This window comes from Gekko japonicus, unplaced genomic scaffold, assembly GCF_001447785.1.
Source record: "Gekko japonicus isolate JY-2015 unplaced genomic scaffold, Gekko_japonicus_V1.1 scaffold110, whole genome shotgun sequence".
Taxonomy (NCBI): domain Eukaryota; kingdom Metazoa; phylum Chordata; class Lepidosauria; order Squamata; family Gekkonidae; genus Gekko; species Gekko japonicus.
Window position 1 is genome coordinate 194,031 of NW_015173675.1, and position 18,777 is coordinate 212,807.

Below are 18,777 nucleotides of genomic sequence, written 5' to 3' on the forward strand. Positions count from 1 at the left end.
CAGAGTTCTCTCAGCCCCACCCACCTCACAGGGTGTCTGTTGTGGGGAGGGGAAGGGAAAGGAGTTTGTAAGCCGCTCTGAGACTCCAAGTGAAGGGCGGGGTATAAATCCAATCTCCTCCTCCTCCTCCTCCTCTTCTTCATAGTTTCCACCAATTTAGCCGGTATTGACCTCAGACTGACTGGGCTGTAATTTCCCGAATCTCTTCTGGAACCCTTTAAAAAGACTGCATTACAAGTTATATTTGTTTAAAAAAACAGAGGAGGAAAGGAGTGAGGAGAGATCTGTAGCAAGCAACTGTTGCCTCTAGTTGCTTTAACAAGCCCTGACTGGTGTTAGAGAACTTTCTTGCCACTGTCATCTTGCCATTTAATAGGAATGGGAGCAATGCCGTGCTTGGCAACACTCCTTATCCCCCCTCCCCGGGCGGTTGAGCAGTCCAAGTCAAGCCAGGCGGCACAGGATCGTCCCTGCGAGATCGAGGAGGCTACCAGCGCCTCCCCAGCCAGCCCTCTCTGCTCCCGCCTTTCCACCAGCCCAAGACCCTGGAAACGTGTCCCACACCAGGAACTGAACGCACACCCCGCCCCTCATTCACGTCAAACTCCGCGCGTCAGAGAAGGGCCGTAATGTCTCGAAACAGCGGGCAGCCCCGCTTCTCTGCGGGGCACGTTGCTAGCGTTTTCCTTTGCAGTTGATACGCAGGACTTCGTTTTCTGTCCTCTCGTCCAGCCATTGGGGGCTTTGCAAGGGCCAAAAGGCGTTGTTGAGCTGTGGGGCCGGACTAGCGCTTGGAAAACATCCGCGGATTCATTTCCCAAGAGCGCCTGGCACGTTTGCAGCTGCTCCTTAGAATGTGCATGGCTCAGGAAAGCGTTATGGCTATTATTTGGAGAATGGCATCGCGCCGACCCTGGTTCTCGCCGTTTTAGGGTGTGCGCAGCGCGCTCTTTCTCTTCCAGTCCGTCCCATCGCCACCCCAACCGGTTGGCTTCTGCGCTTCAGAGAAGAGCTGGTGCGAGTCTATTAGCAGGCGCGTGGTAGTGATGGCGGCTTTCAGTGAGACGGTTCCTGCCACTGGATACGATCCCTACTCCCAGCCGCGGCGGCGGGAGCGGCTTCCCACGAGCGCTGCTGCCGCTGCCGAGCCCGTCCGCAGGCGAGGCTTGCGGGAAGTCTCGGAGAAGCCCCCGTCTCGTCTTTCTCGCCGGCGTGGCGGTCGGTGGGGCGCGCCATGGGCATGCTGGAGAGGCTGCGGAAGGAATGGTTCATTTTGGGGATCGTCCTGGTCATCACGGTGGCCAAGCTGGAGCCGGCCTTTGGGGTGAAAGGGGGTAAGTCCGCTCTGGGGCGTCGCCTGGCGACGGGCAGGGACTGGGGGAAGGCATGCCGGGTCCCGAACCCGCGTGCTCTCCCCGGGCTCCTCTCGCGTGCTTCAGCTCGCTTGTTTGCAAACAAAAGAGGGACCATGGGCGGGCGAGTGAGGGCTTTGGGGGCATGGAGCGTGGAGTCCGAGGATGCATCATCATCATCACCGTGTCCCTCCACAGCTTCGCTGCAAAGGAAGAGAAGCTGCTTTTCAAGCAGTTTTAGGGTTCCTCTACAGCCGGAGCCGCTTTCTCCAGTCCCTTTGCCCGCTCCAGGCAACCGGCCTCAGGTTCAACTTCCTGGCCGGCGTTTCCCGGTGCTCCGAAACTGCCGAACTGCGTGTTGCGCATTGACACGTTGCACAGAGCCAGCGAGCGCGACGCACACAACTTCCGTGTGCTAGTAGTCGTCGTCCTAAAGGGCGGGCAGGTTCGGCAGATGTGGGGGCCAGAATGGAAGGAGAACAGCGTTTGCCTTCCGCAAACTTACTGGACGGTCCAAATTGCACGGTCCAAAATGGGACCAACAGAGGACAATATTTCCTCTTGTGACAATCGCTTGTGTGGTTGTTTTTAGAAGAAATGTGAAAGTTGAGAAGTCTGGTGCAGGCTTTGGTTCCCCTATTGATCTGAAATAAAGAGTATGAAAAGCCGGTTCTCGAACTGGAAAATATCTGCTTCTCGTTAATAACTCTCTATATAACTTCCCGCTTGGCATAATATGCTGTTATTCCTGGAAGCAGATTCTCAACTTCAGGACTGATCAGAAATGGAACTTAAACAAATACCCTATTAACTGGCAGTGCAGTAATGTGTGACTTCCTTACACCCCCGATGATGTATCGATTTCACCCGGGAAAATTAGTGGTGTTTAAGATGGGATAATTACCTCTTCTCTTCTGGAGAGAACTGCTTGGAGTGCATGAATTATGTATATACATTTCCCTCAGTGTGTGAACAAGCCTGTAGAGCAGTAGCATTAGTGTCCCCCCCTTATGTGGATTTTTTAAAAAGGACTGACTTTGTTACTTTAGCTTCCTTTATATACCGCTCAAAATGATTGCAGGTAACACACACAGTATCAATAATATTCCTTGTTGTGTGGGTTGCAGCTGCTGCTGTGACCTTGGGTCAGTCACAAGTTCTCGCAGCTGTTCTCTCACGAGCAGTCCTCGAAAGAGCTCTCTCAGCCCCACCTACCTCACAGGGGGTCTGTTGTGGAAAGGAGAAGGGAAAGGAGGTTGTAAGCTGCTCTGAGGCTCCAAGTGAAGGGTGGGGTATAAATCCAATCTCCTCCTCCTCTTCCTTCAATTGTCAAAATATAATAGTAGAACATAAATAGAAAGTATGATCTGGAACATGTCCTCAAACATGGAGAGAAAGAAATGCTAAATCCTTTGAATTGGTATAGGCATCCTGAAACTAGCGTATCAGCTCAGTGGGACTTTCTTCTGGATAGATGTGCATAGGACTGGTGCTGGCCTGTTTTTGAAAAGTGTTCCACCAAAACAGAATGGCTTTGCCATCAGGTAGCCTCTTAAATTGTTGCAGGCTGAATAGATCCTTGACTAGGACCGCTTTACTTGTTAGGCCTAGTATGTTCAGCCACCTCCCATCAATAGCTTTTTGTGCTCCATGTAGCTTCTAATTGAATGGCTGATTTCTGAGATATCCTTTGGGAGAGTGTTTCTTATCTCATGTAGCATTCTGATAAAAGCTTTTACTTGGCTCTGTAGGAAGGGCTGATAATGCCATGTGGTGTTTACCTAAAATATCTTTTAAAGCATATGTGCTTTCTTAGTCACTGATATGAATGTAATCTGGGAGATTTTATTATCTTTACTCTTAAGCAAACAGTGAAGCACTGTGGTTCATACAGAATATATGCAGAGCAAGGGACAGGGATCCTGCATCATTCTAAAACTAGAGTGATAGAAGAACTTTTATTTCGAGGAAATTAGCAATTCAGAGAAACTACAATGTGCTGCCAAGAGTAATAACATAAGTTTATGAGTTTTTTTCTTCTCTTTCTTCCATTGGCTATTATATATAGTGGCCTTCGATCACGTATAAGCTTGAGGGCCTTTCAGTAGCCACTTGGATAGTTGACCTTGAAAAGTGGCATAGTCAGACTAGCAGCTGCTAAAGGGCTGGAGAACAGCAATTGTTTACAAATCTCTGAATCATTGTCGTTTTATTGTGGGGATTAGAGAACACCACCTCTCCTTATGCCTAGCTGTAAGTAAGGTGACATATTTTTCTCATTTCCCTTTATACTAGGCCAATTACTTATGGTTGGGGCAAAGTTGGAGTTGGATATGAGGATATTTGCTTAACTCTTTAATGCTCACATCTAAAGTTTGTTGTCTATTGCTTTTAGTTTAGAATGGGACAAAAAACCTGACTAAATAGCATTAATAGCATTATCCAGAAACGCTGGTTCTTAGAAGATACTATGTTTCTATCAAAATAAAGTGAACTTGAACTTGGGAAGGCAAAACTTGGAAGCAGAACTACACGTGTGCACCTTTTGGTGTCCACAACTTTATTTTCCCTCTTCTACTTGATTAGTTTGTATGTAATCCCTTTTACAGTAAACATAGTTTTGACACCTCCTTTGAGGTTGGGGGTGGGGGAAGATGATTGCTTACATGTCCATATGTAAATTTGTTGAGATTTGAGGATTTCTTTGCTTAGCACTGGGAATGAACGTTGCTATTCTTTTTCATTTTGATAAAGCCCAAGAGAGTGTTCTGTAAGGATGCTTCTAAGATGGAGTGTTTTGGGGTCTGGAATAAGCACACGGTAATACACATATCTGCAGTATACACATTTTAGTATAGGGGTCTGGAATAAGCACACGGTAATACATATATCTGCAGTATACATATTTTAGTAATGCAGTTCTCTGAGCAGTTGCTTCTAGTCCACATATACCTATGGAAGCAGCATAGGTAGCACAGAATTGCACAGTGAAAATTGTGGTAGTAACACTTTTCTTTTTCTTGTTTGTAGTATTCCCTGGTTCAGGGCTACCACTGCTAATACAAAGCTTGGAAATGCATTAAAACTAACTAGGTACCAACTCCACAGAAATCAGCTCTTCCAGATATATTAATGTGGTAGTGGGGGGTGGGGAGAAGGATATTAGTATTTGACTGTACTTTCTGCACAATATAGAGGTAAAAAGAGAGTGGACTTTTCTGTGCTAGGGTCGTTCTAGACAGTCAGTTTAATAGGACAACAGATGAGCAGTTGGAATCACGTGTGGCAAGTAGGCATCTCCCCCTCAGATGTGTTTCAGGGTTTTCTCATTCAAAATGTGTACAACTCCTGAGAAAGTAGTTATTTTCTTGGTTAAGAGCTATTGCAGTTTAAAGTGCTGCTTGGAATGATGTTCAAGAATATAATGCATGCCTATTGGAGAGTGCCTGTGACATCACACAAGTGATATGACATCCATCCTGTGCCTGTTCTGTATCGCCACCTGTTAGCTCCTCCATTTATTTATTTTAAATATTTGTGTTATGCTTTCTCCCCAGAGGGACCAAAATTGTCTCTTAACAGCAAAAAAGAAGAGAGAAAAAAAGCACACTAGTCAAACAAAATATAGGAGCTGAAACAGACAAATTTTAAATCAAAGAGTGGAGTCCTTCCTGGTGCTATCTCCTGTTCTTCCAGCTTATACTTCCTTCCTTTTTGTGATCTGGAGGGAATGCACTTTGCCCAGCCCTTCTTTTGAAGTGGAAGAGGAAATCAGTAGCATGGATATTTTGCCACCCCTGAATCATGGCTGCTTACCTGCACCGATTTATTATGTGGGAATGGAGCCTAGCCTTTTTACTTATATCTGGACTTGTAGGATTCTGTTGCGAATATTCAAATAGATCACTGCATGTTTTGAATGGATTGTCTAGATATAAGCCCTAGTTTCCTACTACAAATATACATAAGGGTGGCATGCCATATAAAGTATAGTAATTAAGAAGAGATAATTCCTTTTCAAAGGTTATAGCTTTTAGAGTTATCACTTTTAGAGAAGGTCTTTGGTTTTATTCTTTATTTCATGAAACTTATTAGATTTTTAAATAACTGGATAGTGCTTTGTAATATCTTGAATCTTGGTACCTTTCTGTTTGTTTCTTTTGTTTGGCGTACACAATTGTTTCTTTGACTTTTTCATACTGACCTGAAATGTATCATATCTTCTCTGATAGAGCTGGACTACATGGACAATTTGGGTTTCCCGCTTTTAGCTGTGAACTTTTTATAGCCCTATATTGGATGGAGATATATATATGGAGGGGGTGGATACAGACTTAGGGGCTCTTGCATGGAAAATAAATCTGGGGTATGTGGCTTAGCAGCATTAATACTTGGGTTTTTTGTGTGTGTATTTTTAGGACCACTGAAGCCAGAAATCTCCATTACGTACATAGCTGTTTCAACTATCTTCTTTAACAGTGGGCTCTCGCTGAAAACTGAGGTACTGCTAATGGGATTTAAATTTTCACTCTCACTTTTAACAGAAGTACGGTTTGTTTTTGGACAGTATCTGAACAAAGAAGGAAACATCAGGTTGCAATATGAAAGGACAAAATGAAATCACACCATAGCATCAGGAATAGCCAATCAGTGTTTATGACTCTGTGGTGTGGGTGTGATTTCTAGATATGTGTACACCCTTTTCCGAGAGGATTTGGGATTGTGAGTTAGAACTGGTACACCAAAAGAGGGCTGCTGTAAATGTTGGTGTCTTGTCAATCTTTTTAGAATATTTGAAGTGTTTAGTTCCATAGTTCTGGACAAAGTGCATTTTAAAATACATTTACCTAGTAAAAGTCTCATAGATTCAAATGAAACTTAGCCATTAGAAAGAAACATCACCCGAGGACTTTAGTGGTGATGATCTCATGCATTGTTTCAGGATTGCTGGTCCTCACCATTCAGTTCAGGTCAGTGCAGTGGTTCCATGGATGACTGATGATTTGGCTTTGGCACAGGGTGACCAGGCCACAAGGCTGGCCTTCTGTAGCATTATTATGGAGCTCAAGGTGGCTTACAACAAGAGATGAAACACATAAGATACATTTAAAAACATAAAAATCAAAAATTGAAATCACAACTCATGATTACTAGTAAGTCTGACCAACGCAATCCTAAATAAAACCGTTTTCAGCTGCCTTCTAAAGATCGAAAGTGAAGGGGGCCAGGCGCCCCTTCCTGAGGAGGTTTTCCCATAATTGTGGGGCTGCCACTGAAAAGATCCTTTCTCATGTACCCACTAAATGAGCTTCTTTGATTGAAAGGGCAGTTGGGTGGGCCTCTCCCTGTGATCTTAATTCCTAGGCAGGAACAGATGGGAGAAGGAAGTATGTATGAGAATGTCATTATTGGAAGTATGTGTGTTGTAGCACATAATTTAATGTGTATGCGTGGCTTCTGTGTGGATGTGCTTTAAGTTTTCTGTGATTAAGTGATGACATTCCCTGAAAGCAGTTAGCTCTTGTATTATACTTTATTATACTTTTGTGTCTTTTCTTGCCTCCCTTCTGAGAATCAGTGTAGCCAGAGACACTAGAGTTCATGTTCTGCAGTAGTTTTGTAGTTAAGTAAGCTCAAAACTGCTTTGCAGATCAGAAGGCAGTTGCTTGATAACAGCCATCTTCGTGCATAAAATGAAGGCCACCATGGATGTACGCTTAGGGCAAGCGGTATATGTTAGATGAGAGAAACATATTTGTCAGTACGTCACAATACATCACAATAGGGCAAATCACTTACAAGCTAGTCCTTTTATTGGGGGGAGGCTAACCTCAGGGAAAATCTGTCTAGTAAATAAAGCTCTAAGTGTACTGTTTAACTTTATAGCTAGTGGTGCTGTCGGTCCAGTTTGTTTTTAATCTGCTTGTATTTTATTACTGTGACTTTTAGTTTATGCTTCATTAGCAGGCAATAGGTTATTTTAAATATCTAAAGGAATGAATGGTTTATTTATGGATTTGGAGAGTGGGCTTTCGGAAGCCATGCTTCTTTGACATGTGTTCATGATACCACCTTATACAGTACAAAATATTATTCAGCTATTACAACTGCAACCTTTTCTCTTCTCTTTGCTTTTCAGGAGCTGACAAGTGCTTTGATGCATGTGAAATTGCATCTTTTTGTCCAGATCTTCACACTTGTATTCTTCCCAACAGCAATATGGCTATTTCTTCAGTTGCTATCTATCACACCTATAAATGAATGGCTTTTAAAAGGGTATGTTTTAACATCTCAGTGGTGAAGTATTTACTGCTGCTTTTTCAGTAATGTGCTTTCAGTAGGGTTTTTTTTTAAGTGGAGTGATTTTTCTGTGTAGGTTAATACTTTGACATATGCTGCTAGAAAAAAAGAATATGTAAAAGATGGCTGTTTCAAAATCTTGGTCTTGTGTATGAAGGCTTGTCAGCTAATTTTATGTGCAGGGAGTTATTCAATGTATCATGCCTCTTGTTGACAAGCCTTCTGGATTGAATTTGTTATGATGGCTTTGAAGGAACATAGGGGTAGGAAAAATGAGTGTTGAATAGGTGTTTCTACCAAAGAGTGTGTACAATCCATTTCAGTGCTTATGTTTTTGGGTATCAAACTATGCATATTGGGAGGACTGTGGGTAGCAGTAAAATGGGGGGGCACTATATAACAAGAGTTAAAGAAAAACATAGTGTAGCTACAAGGGTACCAACATCAGTGAAAGACGTCAAGTGTAATTGTAGTATGTTGTACTTAATTCTTAAGGAAAGCATTTAAAATGGACTTCTATTTTAGAAGCAGCTTAATTGTCTCCAGAGATTAGAACTTGGTCCCCTAATGAGATGAATTTACCTTTCTGTTAGCATATGGGGTTACGTCAAATTATCCCCAAGCTAAATCGTTAACTGTGACTGTGATCAGAAGAGTTGAGCAGGTATGCACAAGATGAATCCATGCACTCTTGGGAGACTTTTTTCCTTTCTGCAGCAGCTCCTGGAGCCAAATGGTCACATTTCTTTTAAGCTAAAAATCTATCTGGCAGTTTGAACCTGAGTTGTTACTGAAAGAAAAGTGCACCAAAGCCAATGCGGTACAGATCCTTTTGCATACCCATAGGGAAATAAAATCCCGCAGATAAACACACATTTATGCTGTGCACTTTGTTTGGAACTGGAGTGCGAATATAAAAGAGGCTTGTGCATGAACATCCACATGAGTAAGTGTAAAATCAAAGAAAAAACTGTACAAAAAAGGTCAGTCTCTCTGCTTAAACCACTGCCCTGTTTCCTTTTAGTTAACTTCTGCCAACCCCCCCTTCTAACACAGAGCAGTCTATAAGAGCACTTGATTGTTCATTTCCTTCTGTAATTATTGCAGATTTGCATCCATTTATTTATGTTGAGCTCTTCTCTGCAACACAAAAAGGTTTCTCTTCCTGCCCCAAGTACAGACATAATAACAGGGCGATCTCAAGCACACTTACTTTGAAGCAGAGTGTAGTGATACACAGGAAGGTGGTACAAGGAGAGCAAAAGGAACACAGGGCTGCCCATGGGTGTGCAGTGGGCCTGGCAAGGGCTCTGAATCCCAGCCCCACTGGGGTCGACACCGGCTGCACCATGTGGAGCCTGGTCAGGGCACATCAAGATCCTGACAGCTTCTTCCACCCCCGTTTCAAGAGCTGGCATCTGTCTGCCGTGACACTTCATTGACGACTGCTTGCCCTGGGGAGTCCCCAATGATGACTAAAGTCTGGAAGACAACTGACCCAACTTTCATGGCCTGTCTTGAAGGGGTGAGGGTGTGAAGATGTTCCATGGCACTGGTAGAGAAGTGCGATGGGGGTGGGCCTGCCCATGCCATCTCACCCCAGTCCTTGTCTGCCCCTTAAGCTGCTACTGTGGGGGTGGCTGTCCCACCACTGACCTCATAAACGCACATGAACACATAGACCTGCCTTATACGGAACCACACCCTTGATCCGTTTAACTTGGAGATGCCAGAGATTGAATCTGGTACTTTTTGCATGCCAGGCAGATGCTCTGCCATGACCTCTCCCCAAAGGAGATGGACGCTGACTCCATCTTCTCCTGGCTCAGCACTGAAGTATGGGTGGCCCACTGGGGATCCAGGATGGTTAATGGGTTAATCAAGGTTTTTTCACCTATTAAAGTGTGGCCTATGCCTACCTCAATCCTAGACCGTGTCTCCTTCTGAGGCTTGGGTGGTGGTGCAATGGCTTGTGTGAAAAAGGGGGATATGCCTGTCCAGCTGCTGTCATTCATGGTTCCAGACACCAGCTGCTGGGTGGCAAGTAGTTGGGTCACTGGGGGGTGCCTGCAGAAGGAAGAACAACAATGGTAGTGTGGTCAAGGGTATGTGCAGCAAGCAACTGATCCTCACCCACCAGTAGGATCCTTTGCCACATAGGCTCTGCATTAGCATTTTGGGATGGTCTAGGGGGTTTGGGGGCCAGGACCGAGGGGGTAAGGCCATGGAGGTCACCTGCCAGACCAGATGTTTCCCAAGTGGCAAGTGAAGTTTGCTTTCTTGAAAGTGGTCCTCCTTCCAGGGGCAGGCTGATCTGGTAGGGACATGGGTGTATACATCAATGGTTGCCTGGATGGTGCACCCCTGGGCTCTGTTGTGGCTGGCCTCGGGAGATGGGTCTTGGAATAGCACCCCCAGGGGGCTGTGATTGTTAGCCCTGAAACAGTTTGCAGGGGCTTTCTGGGTGTGGCTGTGGTCCCTGGCTGGGAGGGCGGCCTGGGATATGGAAGGGGGGCCTGCTGAAGGGAACTATGGGGTGGTGAACTGATCTCACTTCATATTTGGGACGTCCTTGCCATGACTGCAGAGCTGGGACACTATTCTCAGGCTATATGGTGCTGCTGTGGGTGCTCCAGATGGGCATGCCTGTGGGAGAGAGCCAGGGTGCACCCTTGCAGTAGTAAGGGGGAACCCCTCTTGGGGGATGGATCCACAGGGGTGTGCTTGACTGTGGCTGCTTCCTCGCCATCTACCCTGTTCAATGCCTCTAAGCTGTGGAGTCTTGTGATCAAAAATAGTACTTTTTGAGTTACTGGCATTAAAGTTGTTAGTGAGCAATTTGGCTACTGCATAAATTCGTTTGCTCTGGAGCCATCCTTCCTAAGCTAAGACAGAAATGTATGAGCCGGAGGCTAAAAACTGTGAGCTAGCTCACACTAACTCAGCTTAGAGGGAACACTGGCCCTGTTGGCACCACAGTGCCAGAGCACTGCACCAGTGTGTTTTCAGAATACACTGGCATATCTCAGAGATACACTGATGTGGCCACCAGTCAGCCCTCTTGAGTGCTTTCTCCCCCTCCCCTCCGGATTGCATTCTAAGTATATGTGTGAAAAAGAACATACAGGACTGGTTTACTGCTGGGCGTGTGACTGCTGCATTCTGTTTTGTTAGAGGGGCAATAATTGTATTCTTTTTACCAAAAAGACATCTAGGGATTTAAGAATTGCTTATGTTATGGGAATTCATATGTAAGCCACCATCCTCCCCTGGTGCTCTCTAATTCAGGCTTCTCCATTCACTTGAGCAGGGAATCTGACATGCAGATTCCTTTGAGTGCACAAATATGCCTCTTCTTGTGAATGAGTAGCATACGAGAGTGTTCAAGACCAGGGATTGGTGGGCAGCTGCAAAATAAATGTAGGAAGTCTCAGGTAACAGCTGTATTTGTTATCAGTGTATGAAGATCTAGGTAGTACTCCTTGGATTTCTGTAATCTTGTCACTAAATATTGTTCACTAAATGATGTTCACATTATGGCTTCTGAATATAGTGAGTAATCTTTTTCTTTCTCCTCTGTGGTTTATTCATGGTTGCTGATTGCACTGGACATTACATTTGTTTGTGTGTTTTCTCTCTCTTAGTTTGCAGACAGTAGGCTGCATGCCACCTCCTGTGTCTTCAGCAGTGATATTAACCAAAGCAGTTGGTGGGAATGAGGTGAGTTTTTTTTTAAATTAACATGGTTTTAAAAAACTGTTTCAGAACAAAGTACTTTGATTACAGAGAAGCTGATCAGTATTGTTTTATACTCTGTCAATTAAATCTAACCAGGGCTATTTTGGGCAGGAACGCACAGGAACGGAGTTCCGGCTGGCTTCCAAGTTGGCCACGCCCAGGAGGAACGTATTAGCATAATAGGCCACACCCAACAGCAGAAACTCATTAGGATTGGCTACATTAGGGGTGTGTGGCCTAACATGCAAAAACGTTCCTGCTACAAAAAACTCCTGGGTTTGGACAACAAACAAGGTAAACAGAATAAGAAGCAAAAGGTGGGTGTGGCTGGATGAGCACACGTTTGGTAACATGGGGGTGTGGCCTAATATGCCAATGAGCTGTGCTGTCAGGGGTGTGGCCTAATATGCTAATGAGTTTCTGCTGGGCTTTTTCTACAAAAAAAGCCCTGGATCTAACCATTTTTCAGACAAGATAGAAAGATGGGTCTTACAGGTCAGCTACATAAAGATCATCTCAAATCACGTTTTTGTGGGACAAATATCCCCTTCCTTTTTCGTAACATTGAGGAACAACAGATTCACAGTGGAGAGGTTAAAATTCAGTGAACTAGGAGAAGAAAGAGCTTAGATGTTTTGCTCAAATGGGGATGAAGTTCCTTTAAATTTGCAGGAACCCAAATTCATATGAATGGGAAGATGATTAAGAAACCTTACCCTTCTAATTCCCAGTCATTTCTGTCACAGGACCCAAATTAATAGGCCCGCTCTGGCTTTGGAGAATATACTTCTGGAAAGAAGCTAGAGATGAGGGTGGTGATGGTGGTACTGAGATGAACCCGGATTGTTTCTCTTCTATGACCGTTGGCACCCTCTGGGGAGAAGGTCAGCATGTGGGAGTGCAACAACACTCAGAGTACTGCTCTTGTGCTCACCTACGTTCTCTTAAACCTTTGTGCTCAGATGTCATTATCAGCCATGGTTTGAGCAGAGGCTGTTTAGATGTGATGTACAAAAGGAGTTGGCTCAGTGTTGGCTAGCACAGTTTGTATTACCTGTCCTTTGTTAGGATGTACAAATTTATAAGCCACAGTTTGTTGAGAAGTGCCACCTTTCAAAGCTATCTGACCACTGAGAGAACATTCGGGAGGATGCTGGGAGGTAGGAGAGGCAAGAAGCAGACAAATGGTTTTTTTAAAATAATAAACTGTGTTTGAAACTTATGCTGGTAGACTAACCTTATTGCACAAATCATGGCATTTGAATGCAGCCAAAATCTTTCAAATGTAGTTTGTGTCTTTTTACATATCATAGTTCAGAGATTGGAAAGCAATATACTGGAGTTACCCTTGTTTGTAGTGAGCAGGAGTCTAGCAAACAGGGAGAGGCTTGCCTGTCCTGGTATGATGTTCTGCCCTCATGTGAAAGCAGTAAGGGATAGGCAGTGGTGGTTGCTCTGTATAAATGAATTGAAGGGAGGCTCATTTTGTGCTGGTGGGTTGAGTGGGTGCCTGGAAAGGGGCTGACTGCAGAGCACTTCTCGTAGCGCTTACCACATGCAGCAAACAGCACTCAGCACTTTTTGGAACTACTCTTGCTTAAAACGAGCCCGGTACATAGGATTCCTTAGAGAGTGTCCCGTGGTTGAGTGACACATCATTTAAGTGTGCTGAAATAGTAGCAAAGATTATTTCAGTTTTGGTTCTGATAGGTTGTCTTATGGAATATGAGCACACGATTCATTGCCTTCCTCCTAGAGGCTAGCAGCAATTGGTAAAAGATAAGTCTGAAGTAGAAGTACCAGATAAGTTTCAGTTCTGTGTTTTCAGTTGTCAGAAGAATGGAATGATGATTAGGGTTTTTGGAAAATCCTGTCAGAGGACAGCTCTTAGTTGAGGATTTTGAACTCTCAGAGCACAGCAAAACCTTTAAAATGTCACATAATTGATTCCTTTAAAATGTCTTTGGGAAGCTCCTTGCAAGGTTGGCTTGGTTTAGAATCGAAGATAGCTTTCAATTGCCACTCCTTATATAAAGTGGGGTATTCAGGGCAAATAACTTGGGAACCTAAATAACAGCCTTGTAGGTGGTGGACAAGGAAGGGGCGGGTTTCTGCAAGTGATGGAGGCCCCTTATCCTTGTAGAAAGGGTTAGGGGAGTCTTTGGAATGACTGCTGCTTTCTCCCTTAAAACTGGCAGGGGGTGGGGGAGGTTTGTGTATGTGTAAAGAGCAGAGCATCATGCCAGCATAAGCTCTTAGCCAGCCAGGCTGAAGGGAACGGCTTGTTTCATTTTCAGCTTGAATCTGAAGGTGTTGGGGAAAGGGTAGGAGAGAACTGAGCTGTGGCACACATCCTCCAAGTCCAGTTCCCCTTACCCGGGTTCCTTCTGATGGTGGGTGGCACTCAGCCTCCTGGTAGAATCACAAATGGGGACTTGGCTCACTCCACCATCAATCCCTCCTCCATTTCTTTAGTGAAGTTTGCTAATTATAGCTAGGTAATTTCCTTATTTTGGCAGAAAAGTGTAATGAATGTTCACACAAATATTCATTGAACACTCCTGTTTCTGGTTATGATATGCATTTAAGTCTAGAAGAAATTCTTGCATTTTTTAAAAATTGGTATTCCCGGCTGAAAAGGCAATGTTTATTGTAGGAGAGGTTACACTGTTAGATCTAGCAATGCCTTCAAATCTGAAACCTTTTCTGAAAAGAAACCTCAGCAAGCCCCATGGGGCAAGGAAAATTATTGCATGTGGTGAACTCTTAAGTCATAGTCCAAGGTCAAGGCAGCAGGAGTCTATTAGAAAAAGGTTTTCTCTCTGCTTGGAAAGCAAATGAAAACCTCATCATTTAACTTTAAAATTATAGTCATTTAAGAACATTCACTACCATTTAAAGAGCAAGCTTACTGAAAATGAATGGTTCTTTCTGTGATATCACAGTGGAAGAAAGTTACGCTTTAAAAATAAAATAAAATAAAATAAGGGGTGTATAAGCTTAGAGGGTGGAATAAACCATTGTTCACTTCCCCATCGAGTCTCCCCCTCTGGGCTTCTGTAACTTTGGAGGGAGTTGAGCTGGCAAATTCCAGCTGCCTGTCAACCGCTGTCAGTGTTTCCTTGGAGAATGCTCAGTCTCCATCGGGCTGAGATTCGTTTTGTTTTCCATTTTTCTTTTGGTTTACTTATAAAGTTATATTTTCCACATACCTGGGGAGTTCCCCCAAGTACCAGAAATCTTTACTTGTTTATGGGTGGCTGGATTTTGTGGTGGGCACAAGTCATTTTACTATGGGATGTAGAAGTAGTAATACTGACGATCTGAATCTTTGCCACAAACTACGTTTGAATAAAACGAAAGGTTTCACAAGATAGAATGTATTGTAAGGATCCTGAATCATTATGGCTTGTTAAATCGTGCGTGCCTCCATGAGAAAAGGAACATCAGTGTTGCCTTTTTGGCTATAGGTGGCCTGCCTCAGTGAACCTTAATGGGTCTGTTCAAGCATCTCTTCAGAGCCTGAGGGAGATGACAACCTCCCAAGTGGAAAGTTGCATGTCTGTGTGAAAAGGAAGTGCAGTTCTGGTGTGTGGGTGTGTGTGTGGGGAGAACAAAGCAAAATGCAACAGCTGGAGTTGGCTGATGCTCCTCAGATTGCAGGATCTCTTTCTCTCTCTGAGGATCTGATGAGGGATAGTGGATCACTTGTCATGTAGGAATGCCTCTGTGCCTCCTCTGCTCTATTGGTATATTTGTAAATAAAGCAAATACTATAAGAACATCATAAGTCTCCATCATAAGCCGTGTCCTCCAAGGGCAAGCAGTCTGAATATGTGCTAGCCCATGGAACTTTTCACCACTGAACTTAGGTGTGCAGGACAAGATTAAGTCTTGGACAAGTGTATGGTTTTCCATTTCAAAATATTCTTTGTTTCAAAGCTTTCCCATGCTTGTAAAGTAACATTGTCTTATAAACATGTACTGTTTAATGTGCTTAGATTTTAGATCGCTGGTGGTTCTGCAGGCTTTGACTGTATAAGGGTTGGATTAAAATATTGAACTGTGTCAGAAATTACTAAAAACGCAAGTTGTGGGCCTGTGAAGATTATGGTCTGGATGACTTCAGGGGAATCCCTTCCTTCTCTGATCTTCCAGGACTCTCTAAGCTCTCTGGGTGAATGAGCAGGCTGATTTCCCCCTTCCCTGCTCAGGTCTTTTCAGTTCTTTTTTTATTATTATTCCTCTGTTTCTGATTTATTTACAAAGTCAGTAGTTCTCTACATAACTTCACCTCTGAGTAGGTAGTGACGCTACCTTGTCTGTGAGTTTCTCCATTTTGTTGCTTTCATCATCCACATATGGCCCAACCACTTTACTATTAGATATAGCATTTATTTTACTATGGCCCCATTCACACGGAGCATTTGCCCCGCTGAAGGCACGGGAGTCCCGTGGATTTTCCGGGCGTGATCACACCACAACATCTGGGAAGTGCAGTGCTCCCGCAGTGAACCCGTGGCTTCCCGCCGAAGATGCGGCTTAAAAAACTAGTACTTACGAGGTACTAGTTTCCGGAAACTGTGGGCCAAGGGCGGGCGTCTGATCGCGTTTTTGGTGGAATTACGTGGCATCCGGTGCCCACCAATGTTCGTTGCAAACAAGGGTGTTTTTTTTCTCCCAAGTCTCCGAAGGATGCGCAAAAGCGCCCAACAGCGCATGCGCACAAAGAGTGATTGCTAGTGTGATCGTGCGGTGCGGCTTCTTTGAGTTTGAGAGAGGGCCACGGGAGGCTGCGATGGGGGTGAGCGGCAGAGGCCAGGCTGAGAGCGGGCCGCGTGTCCCAGGGAGGGAGGGAGGGCTTCTGGTGGGGAGGGGGGATCTGGCAGGTTAATCTCCCTCTCCCCTCCTTGCAAGTGGAACACGGACCCCGCCCGGAGTGGGCCGTGTGAGACCCTCCCAGAGGCCGCGGCTCTTTCCTTTCCCTTTCTCATCGGCCCGGCTGCTCTTGGTGGAGGTGCAGGATACTCGTGTGATCGGCATCTCCCCCCTGACCACGAGACCTCAACCGGGATGTGTGATCGGGCGGCCACGCGTTATTTTCCTCCAGTGCAAACAGCCACACTTCACCCCCGCATTTTCCAGCCCGTGTGACCGCCGCCTATATATACATAAAATGTCCAAGTCTGAGGATTGTTCAAGGGCAGAGCTTCATGTTAACTTGATAAATATGGGTTTGAGAAATATAGGAATTGTGGGCATTTGTAGGGAAGAACTGTTGGGCAGGAACCCTTAGTTTTGCTAGGTGTCTTTTGTAAGTACCCCCCATCGCTTTTCCCCTAGCAGTGCTTATTTTCAGTCATCTTCTGGACTGGGAAGAGAATTCACTTTCAGAACAACTGAAAGAGGCACTTGCAGGGGAGAACCAGCAGGTGGATAAGGGATATGCCCTTCTTCTGTAAATTCCTCTTCTCTATGATTAGCATGAGATAAACTTGAGGTTGAGATCCATGTCTCTCCAATGTGGTTAAGTTGTCACAGGTTACATAGTGGTGAATCCAAACTTGTGTCAAACATTTGCACTTGATAAGAGGATACAGCCAATTACCGCTACACTGTGAATCCCAGTATAAAAAAACAACCACCACCAATGTTCCCTCTAAGCTGTGGAGTCCTGTGAGCAAAAATTCTACTTGGTGAGCCACTGGCATTAAATTTGTGAGCAAGCGATTTGGCTGCTGCATAAATTAGCTTGCTCTGGAGCCCTCCTTCCTGAGCGGAGACAAAAATATGTGAGCCGGAGGCTAAAATACTGTGAGCTGGCTCACATTAACTCAGCTTAGAGGGAACACTGACCACCACCCTTAATGTTTGAAGTGGCTTTCAGCAATAAAATTAAGACAAGCTGTCAGAGGAGTGCTAGCTCGACAGTCGCCATGTTGAAGTTTGGGTGATATTAGGGTTAGTTATCTGTAGATTTTAAACTGAGTCAAGATTGTATAATAACCAGGCCAGAAAAAAGAGTGTCCATTCTTTTATGGTGTCTGTCAGCTGATTTACTTCTGTACTGTATCTTATATATCTTTAAAGCATTGATGATATTCCTGTGATTTTGTGTGTGTTTGCATGGTGTAGTGGTTAAGAGCTGCAGACTGTAATCTGGAGAACTGAGTTTGATTCCCCACTCCTCCTCCACATGAAGCCTGCTGAGTGACCTTAGGCCACCAGTCACAGTTCTCTCAGAACTCTCTCAGCCCCACCTACCTCTCAAGGTGCCTGTTGTGAGGAGCAGAAGGGAAGGTGATTGTAAGCCACTTTGTGACTCGTTAGGGTCGAGAAAAGCGGGGTATAAAAACCAACTCTTCTTCTTCTTTGACTGTACCAAAATTTATCTTCCTTTAAAACATTAAGATGTTATCCCATTATAAATTATTTATGAGTAAACGTGCATATGATTGAGCAGTAACATCTGTATGTTATAAAGATAGGGTTGGATCCAGCCAAATTTTCTGCTCAGTCTTGTCCAGTTCCCCTGCTCCATGTGGCTTTTGTCCATGATGATCCCATGATATCCATGAGAGCCTTTTTGGTGGTCAAAGTGGATCCTGTCTTCTCCTTTACACCAGCAGAACATTCATCAGGTGAGGCAATTCTTTATGTACACGATTAATAGGTTGTATGTGCTTATCTGACCTGTAGAAGAAGAAGAGATTGGATTTATACCCCGCCCTTCTCTACTCGAAGGAGTCTCAGAGCAGCTTACAATCTCCTTTCCCTTCCCCTCCCCACAATAGACACCCTGTGAGGTAGGTGGGGCTGAGAGAGCTCTCTCAAGAACTGCCCTTGAGAGAACAGCTCTGAAAGAATTTATGACTGACCCAAGGTCACACCAGCAGCTGCATGTGGAGGAGTGGGGGGAATCAAACACCATTCTCCCAGATTAGAGTCTGCACTCTTAACCACTACACCAAACTGGAAGAAGCAACTGCTTATCAAACTCTTCGCTAAGTCAAGTCCTATGTGTAATAATAATAATAATAATAATAATCTTTCAATTTATTGATTGCTCAATCCTTGCAGAGCTGCTGGCTCTGAGCGATTTACAGTTACTCATTTCACAAGGGACTAACAATGCTTTATAGGGGTAAGGGAGGACAACACATATAATCTTTACATAGCACACGTTTTGCAGCCGACGGGGATTTGTTCAGTTGCAAGTCAGACGTGATCCGGACGGCATTTTCCCCAGTTGGCTTGGCTTGGCTGGATGACGTCAGCTCTTCCTCTCCAGGACTCTTCGGGTCACAGCTCCATACTGCCACCGCCTGGCCAGAACGGCCCATTACAGGCTTCTTGATGCTGAAGAGATCTTCTAGGCTTTCGATCT

General features: G+C 44.6%; 1 protein-coding gene across 3 annotated transcripts in view; it reads left to right on the top strand.

The window, feature by feature from the left end:
* The first annotated feature begins 1,233 nt into the window (after window positions 1-1,233).
* SLC10A7 (solute carrier family 10 member 7) overlaps window positions 1,234-18,777 on the top strand; it is a 182,338-nt gene continuing 164,794 nt past the window's right edge. For 2 of the 3 annotated variants that reach the window (XM_015422925.1, XM_015422926.1), the window contains exons 1-4: window positions 1,234-1,334; window positions 5,771-5,853; window positions 7,492-7,628; window positions 11,297-11,372. In XM_015422925.1, the coding sequence (XP_015278411.1) occupies window positions 1,235-1,334; window positions 5,771-5,853; window positions 7,492-7,628; window positions 11,297-11,372 (396 nt within the window). In that variant the 5' untranslated portion in view covers window position 1,234. Of the gene's footprint in view, window positions 1,335-5,770; window positions 5,854-7,491; window positions 7,629-11,296; window positions 11,373-18,777 lie in introns of those variants that run through there. The other variant, XM_015422927.1, reaches the window with a different exon arrangement.